The 7,843-nt window shown below is 30.8% G+C and overlaps 1 protein-coding gene across 2 annotated transcripts; it reads right to left on the bottom strand.

Annotated features, from left to right (window-relative positions):
* Positions 1 to 2,859: 2,859 nt before the first annotated feature.
* On the bottom strand, positions 2,860 to 5,361 carry LOC111402261 (heptahelical transmembrane protein 1-like). 2 transcript variants are annotated; one of them, XM_023030433.1, is made up of 4 exons: positions 4,944 to 5,361; positions 4,742 to 4,834; positions 3,814 to 3,871; positions 2,860 to 3,727 (listed from the first exon to the last, which is right to left on the bottom strand). In XM_023030433.1, exons 1-4 carry the CDS (start codon positions 5,225 to 5,227, stop codon positions 3,053 to 3,055), a joined length of 1,110 nt encoding a protein of 369 aa, XP_022886201.1. In that variant the 5' UTR covers positions 5,228 to 5,361; the 3' UTR covers positions 2,860 to 3,052. The 2 variants fall into 2 exon arrangements, with proteins under 2 accessions (XP_022886201.1, XP_022886202.1); XM_023030434.1 differs by having other exon boundaries at positions 3,814 to 3,867; positions 4,944 to 5,360.
* Positions 5,362 to 7,843: the final 2,482 nt, after the last annotated feature.

The following is a 7,843-nucleotide window of genomic DNA, read 5'->3' on the forward strand; positions in this document are numbered from 1 at the left end:
GTCAGGTGTAGGCAGGGTACTGTGTAATTATGATATTTTCTTTGGCAGCTTCTTATTCCAACGTTAATGAACGTGTTTTGGCAGTTTATGTTGTTAGGTCAAGGCTACATTCTTCATCAATCATTTTGTGGAAAATAAAATTATCTTTTCACCTTGGAATATCAGACATTGTGAAAATAATATTAAAAAGGCTGTATTTTTGAATTAAATAAAATTCAATTAAAAGTATGGAAAATGTCAATTTTTCACAAAAATTTCTACTTTAAAGTGTTTGATTGCTATTTTTTTCATTGAAAATATTTTTCAACTTTTAAAAATATGCATAATTTTCGTTATTTCTAAGAAAAATTTTTTTGAAGGGATTTTTATTTTCCTCAAAACAACGAAAACATTTTCTTTTCGAGATATTTTTCATGTCAATCAAACACACTCTAGAAGATTAAGCATAATCCATTTCAAAACTAAGAAATAAGGTTTAAAAACTTCAAAAATCAGATATTAATTAAATTTTATGTACATAATAATTAATTAAATATATATATTATTAATTAAATATATTAAAGTCATAATTCAAATTAATTGGTCACAAATTATCAAATTAATTAGTTACAAATTATTTCTCGATTACAAATAAAAAAATTTATAAGCCACAATTTATTTATAGGTCACAAATTAAAAAAAATTATAAGTCACAATTCATTTATCGATTATTTAACGATCATAAATTATTAAATTAATTGATCATAAATTATTTCTCTTCACAACTCAATAAATTGTGAGTTACAATCACTTTTTTTAAATCACAATTCAACCAATTTATTAATCACAACCCTCAACCCATCATCCCATCCCACCTACAACCACCACCTCACTATCGCAGCCAACGTCATAATCACCACCACCAAAAGATCACTAAAAAATCAAATCCAAAATAACGTTATCACACAACCAAGCTACGACCACCACCAACTCACTTGAATGCCAACATCACCATGCAAACTGCAAGTAGTGGCCACCGCACTCATCACCGCTTCGATCCCACACCTTAATAGATTCTTCCAAATCCACCATACCCCATCTCCCTTACACACCACAAGTCCAGCCATCGACAATCCCTTCAAATGCCAACATCTCTGTCTGCAATAGCTCCCGTTTGCACACCACACACCACAAGTCTTGCTGCTCTTTTCTCTTTCTTCCTGACATGTGAAAATTGCCGTTGGAAAAATGCTACCACATATGAGAAGATACCACGCGGAATACGTCACGAGTGGCACTGTGATGATCTGCCAGTACTACTAACAATTTGAATAGCAGAAACGTTATTTTCATCCACGCTTTTTATAAGTACATTCCACTCTAAGTTCATCCATAATAAAAATTTTAAATTTTAAAAAAATATTATTTACATCCACGTTATATTCCAATATTGTCCTTACTAAATTCATTCATTTAAATGACATATATCCACATACATTTTATGTATTTATCTCATTTTAAATACATTCCTAACGCTATGGAATTTTTATTTTTTTATTTCTAGAATCTGTAAGGAAAATTCGTATTAGAATGCAAATATTTACAACGCATCATTCATCCTATCATAAATTTTTTAGAGTATTTTTTACCCTAATTTTCCCTAATTATATTCATGTAATTTTTCTTAATGTATTACGATTCTAGTTAAACACAAATTCTAAAAGAATAAAAAAGGATTTAGGATAATTTAATGAAAGTAAAAGTTAGTGGATCAATTTAGAGTTTTGTATTTTTATTTAATTTTGTTTATATCTATTTAAGTAAATTTACATATGATTTAAAAAATAATAAAATTTTATTTTTAAAAGTGGACGTACTTATAAAAAGTGTGGATAGAAATAATGGTACCCCGTATTTTACCGTCAACTTTTACCTTGATTGATTATAAGCCTCACAACAACAGCTACCAACTGGGCGACAATCATGGATGGGGCCTTAGATGGTGAGAGAAGAGGATAGAGAGATGGTGAGAGAAGAGAGAGGCCTTCGGTTTAGAGACAGAGGGAGATAATGGAGAGATACAAGAAGGGATTGACAATGAAATTACGTATGGTAGATTAATTAATTTTATAATACTATTATTAATATTAAAAGTTTGAATTAAGATCTGATTTTTGTATAAATAAATTTTAAATCTGATTTTTGAACTGTGGTCTCTAAAATTTTGGTTGTATGTAATTTCCATTTATAATTTTTTCAGCCTAAACCCATAAAAATTTCTTCAATTTTATTTCTCAAAAATAATAAAAGGAAAAATTAGGCCATATATTTTACCTTTGTTAGAATTTATTAATTGAGAAAACACTTCATAATAGGAAGAAGACAAACCTCCATAGGAGGGATTGGAGAATATAATCCAATGATTTATTAATGAATGCAATGGCTCTATTTATAGAGAAAAAGACGAGTAATTAACTGACTAATTTGCTTGTTAATAGGCTAATCACTAACTAATTAACAAATAAACATGAGCTGGAATATTCTAGAATTAACTGGAATGTATTTCTAACATTTACATTTCAAAAATCATGAGAGTTTTGCTCTTTGTACACCTCGATATACAGAAAAGTCAAATGTATTAAACCCTTGTTGGATCTCCATTATTTTAAAGTGCATTCTTTCCCTCTCTTTTCTTTTCAATCACACTTTCTTTAATAAGTAATATTATATGCAAATCACATATTGTCTACTTATCTATTATTTCAAAATGCATTCTTAGAAAAATAAAAATGGGGCTCGATCAGATCATTAGTCTACCCCTAACTACTTAAATTTGATTCAACAAATATAGATATCTATTTAGTATTGAACAGACTGAAATTTAAGCAACAAGATAAACGCATTTCAATAAAAGAGAAACAAGAATAATGTACAAATTTACATTTAAATCTATATTGTAATTGTACATTCATTCCTTCTATGTAGTATCTATAGGCAACAGTGTCCTTTTATCTATAATGTAAGGGTTATAATAGGCCCTCTTCACACAACACACGAACAGAAGAATCAAATTTTAGTCACACCCCATTCTACTGCGGTATCTCAAGAAAATTTGTGCAGCACCATAATGTGCCAATGCCCCCATGATCACAAACACATGGAATATCTGATGACTGTGACCGGCGAGGTCGAACCACCCGGGTTTCCACCGCTCGGGAATCCGGCTAATGTAAAACGAAGTCCCTATCAAATACGACGAAGCCATAACCAACTCATAGGCTAGCGTTATATTCCGGTGAGGATCGTTCCAGTTCACAACCAGAGCATGGACTGCAGGTATAAGGCCAAAGAATCCCATGGACATGAACAGACAAGCTCGAAAGGCACGATATTTTCCAGTCGAGAAGGCCGGAGAAAGCAAGGTTATGATAGTGCAAATCCCCATTATAGTTATTCCGGTAAGATAAACAATTTGCCAGTGGGGAGTACATTGGAAAATGTAGTAAATTGGAGGGAAAAATGAGGTGATTATCATGACAGTTATTCCCACATAATCCATTTGCAAAAGCAGTAAATTTAAGTGATGGGAATGGCAAGAAAAGAGATGGCAACTGCTGCTTGAGAAGAGACAGAACATGGAACCACCTAAAAACACATAGAATGGCCAACTTACTGCAGCCATTTCTGGGAATGTATTATCCATATTCAGATGGGATTCTCGCTTCAGATCTACTAATTTTGTCTGTACCTGAAAAGCTGGAGAGTTAAAAATTCGTTTTTTGATCGATATGCTAGTCGAATATGATTTTCATAGAACTGATGGGAAGTACTCACCAGTGAAAAATCTTTAGAATTATGAGACATATTAGCATCTGCACTAGAGGGAAACTGTCTATAAAACAAGAAAATAAATTGTTACCATCACTTGAAAAGCACAAAATTTAGCTATATGATTGTTGAACAAATTTTTTTAGGTAAATAAAGATTATGAGTTCAAGTCTTATAGTTACTCATTTGTGAAAATTGTGCACGTGTTAGGCATTTGTCCAAAAAATGAATCTGACCTACGTGTGAACGGGTGTGTGAAGACAAACTTCAACCAAACAAGTTTATTCCATCTCTGACTGAGAAGCTCCTCAACAATGACAGTATGGGCTACAAAAAATTTTCTATTTGTTGATTCCAGCCTCATCCCAGCTATCAAAATGTTTTATATGTTGAAAGAGATAAACATAAAGAAGTAAACCCCATTTGGTAGCAATTTTCCACCTCAAAAAATTAATTTTTTGATCATTATTTTACTATTACAGCCGTCATTTTTTACTTTTTCACTCACGGATAGGACTTACTTTTTTTCTCCAACGATCAAAAAATCAATTCTCATAATCATTATCGAACATGGCCTAAATTTTTCCCTTTTTAACAATTCAAACTTTTAGACAAAATCCAACACTGCATAAAGACTGGTAAATACCCTGAGGTCAAGTCCATGACACCTATGCATAAAAGTTTCAAGTGTCAAATCTTTGATTAAAATATCGACGGCGCATACGAAGGGGCATGTTGCGTTTATACAAGTTTAAAGAAATAAATATTCTCCACATTTATAGCTTTTGTGCCTTGCAGCTACTTAAATCCATGTGTTTTTTTTTTTCCCCCTAAGTTCATAATTTCTTTGTTTTCAATCAATTCATGAGATGCTAGTTAATTAGTTAGAATTCTGAGCAAATCAAGAAAATGAAGTAAAATTTCTTGAACTTACCCAGTAAACATTGTGATGAAATCTGCCACTTGAGGGACATGCGTCAGATTGCAAATTGTCAGTCCCAAAAACAATACAAATCCAACTAAATGACTGCACAGAGAAAGGGAAAATTAACTTAAAAAATCATAATTAATACAATTTATCAGAAAAGAAATGAAAATAAAAAGAAATTCTCAGAAAAAAAAAATACAGTACTTACGTCCATACATTGAGGGTTTCATTATGCCAACGAAATAAGCTGAAGAAAGCTTCTTTGAGAGGCCAATTAACTCTATAATAATTCAAAATATATTCATTATCCTTCATATAATCTGGCAATTCATGAAATGATAAAAGAGGATAAATTTTCCTTTTAGTTTTGCCTATCTTTTTCTTGCAACTTATCGCTGAATCTTGAGAGAAAAAGCTGGCAGTTTGATCCTTTTCTTGATCCATTTTCCCTTCTATTTTCCTCTGCCAAACAGACCCTTCAGTGCTATTCATACTACTGCATGCACAAATTTCTTACAACTCTCAGATGAAGAAGAATAAGAAATTAAGGATACATATATATTTGAAATGACAAAGATAAGTTTTGTCTGCCCTTTTTTTTTGGTCCCAGTAGTAAATGCAATTGTGCAACTGCACAACAAACAGCATTTAAAGGTGATTCCTATAGCTTGCTTGACTTTCTCATAAATTAGGTTTTACACATTTGGTTAGGTTATCAATTACTTCGTCACGTCATTGCTGGCATCAATTTTTCTTGGACGTATGGCACAAATATTATTCAACAACTCATCCGTTTTCAACCCATCCTTCCCGTGCAAGTTCGATTTATTTTTTTGGATCTAATATATGATTTTAGTGTATTTATTAATAAATAGTACCTTAATTTTACGTTTAAAAGACCTCAAATTATGATTAAAAAAAAAGTTTAATTGTCTTTAATTTTAAAAGGATATAATGTCATTTTCATAAATTAACAGCATTGTTATAACAAATTTGAAAAATAATACTCCAATATGTCTTGTCCTTTTTGAAAATCGATACCGTGGCCTTCAAGTATTATTCACTTAATTACCATCTATTTCCATCAATTCATGATTTAAACCATTTATAAACACTTCCCAAATGTGCTCGAAATCTCGACAAAAGATAACTTTCTTGATCGCTGTCACTCGAAATGGAATAAAATTATACATCATATAGTATTTCTATTTATAGGTGCACAAATGAAAGACTTTTCGTTCTTATTCTCTGTGATTGTATCAGTTGTATTACAAGTGACATAAACAAAGAACAATTGTTCATCATATTAGATTGTTATAATCTTATGATATCGGCATTTATATTGCATTTTACTCTTTTTTACTCGTTAGAATTCAAATTTTCACAGCTGATTAGATTTCAAAATTTTTCTCTTTGTTTTTATTTTTTATTTTTTTTGGCATCATTAACACACCATTTCAATTGTTGTCTCAGATCATTTTTTTGACAAAAAACTGCGAATCATACAATTTTACAATGATTCGATATCGAAACTTTGATCTTAGAATCTTTGTTGGTTCTAAAAATATATATTTCAAGTCTATTTAAAAATATAAACTTTTACGTGTTTGGTGTAGATTAAAAATTGATTAAAAAAAGTCAATATCACCAATTAATTTTAATTGCACATTTCATGAGATTCACAACACCAATCTTACATAATACTGCCAACTATCTTATACATTTCCACAAATATAACGAAGTGACTTCAATTATAATTTGATTCAATGAAAATTTTCTCTGTCTTGCATTCATTTTACATTTAGAATATACTTTTTCTAAAAAATAAAATAAAATTTCTTAATTATATTTTACCCATTGCTTGCTTTGTTATTGTGTGATACGTATTTGACCTTATTATTTTAATGGGTACTCGTCATTTATTTTCGTAGTTCAAATCCTTAAGTATTGTCTTAAGATTTTTTATTAGGTAATGGTAGTTGCAAAATTTCCTAACAATTTGGTTGGTTAAGCTAAGCAAATTTAGTCCATATTTTTCCTAACTTTGCTTTAAATAAATATTGTTTTAACGTTGAGATTAGCAAAACCGTTACGCAATTGGTAGGTATAGGAACACGTTATGTGTACTTAAATCGTCCTTTTTTTCTGCATTTTTGTTTCCCTTAAGAAATTTCATAAATCTACCTATAAAACACTGTCTTGCCATGTGGTCTAAGTTTTTTTAATTAATTAATTACATCCAAAACACGAATGAAAATAACACATTTACTCTTTCTATAATTATATTATACGATTGCAAAAGATAAAAATTGACTTTATAATATAGACAAATGTTTAACCATCTAATTTTTTATTTTTTTTTTCAAGTTTTATTTTTGAGACATGAGTGTTACACCCAACTAGAGGTATCTTTACATTTTTAAACGTTGATATTGTCGTCTCAAGCGTATAAATAATGATCGGTCTTTTCTAAAAAAGGGGGAAAATAAGAGACAACTTTTAGGGAGTGTTTGTACCCCATTATTTGTGAATAATGTATTATGTGTTGGAAAATTTGGTTTTAATTAGTTGGTTTGACCAACTTTTGACCAATTAATTTAGTGGGTCCCGTTAATCGGAAATAAGATTTTTTTGGCCGAATGTGTTCTACTCCATGAGTAGATTAATATGGTATATTTATTTTCTCAAAACCAATTTAGGGTGAATGAGAAATTAAGGCCGAAAGATGTCCACTTGATGTTGAAATAAAATAGGTGGGAAATTGGAAAATACCAATCCCACCTAGGAAAACTAGAAGAATATAAACCACCTTATATAGCTCAAGTTTAGGATTTGGGTTTGAGCCCCAAGGGATACCAATAGTTTTTGAGGGGTAGAGAACCTACATGCTAGTAAGTTAAGCCAAAGCCCACACGCGCGTCGCCGCCGTCCGTCCGTCCGACCGACCGCCTTGGCACGGGCACGGTCACGGGTCGTGGGCTTGGGCCAAACTGATATATATTTTTTGGTAAAATAACATTTAATTATATTATTTTATTATTATAATAATAATAATATATTTTATGTTATTAATTTTTTTTCTTCCCCGAATTTTCTATGTGTGACACG

Source organism: Olea europaea, chromosome 10, assembly GCF_002742605.1.
Source record: "Olea europaea var. sylvestris chromosome 10, O_europaea_v1, whole genome shotgun sequence".
Classification (NCBI taxonomy): domain Eukaryota; kingdom Viridiplantae; phylum Streptophyta; class Magnoliopsida; order Lamiales; family Oleaceae; genus Olea; species Olea europaea.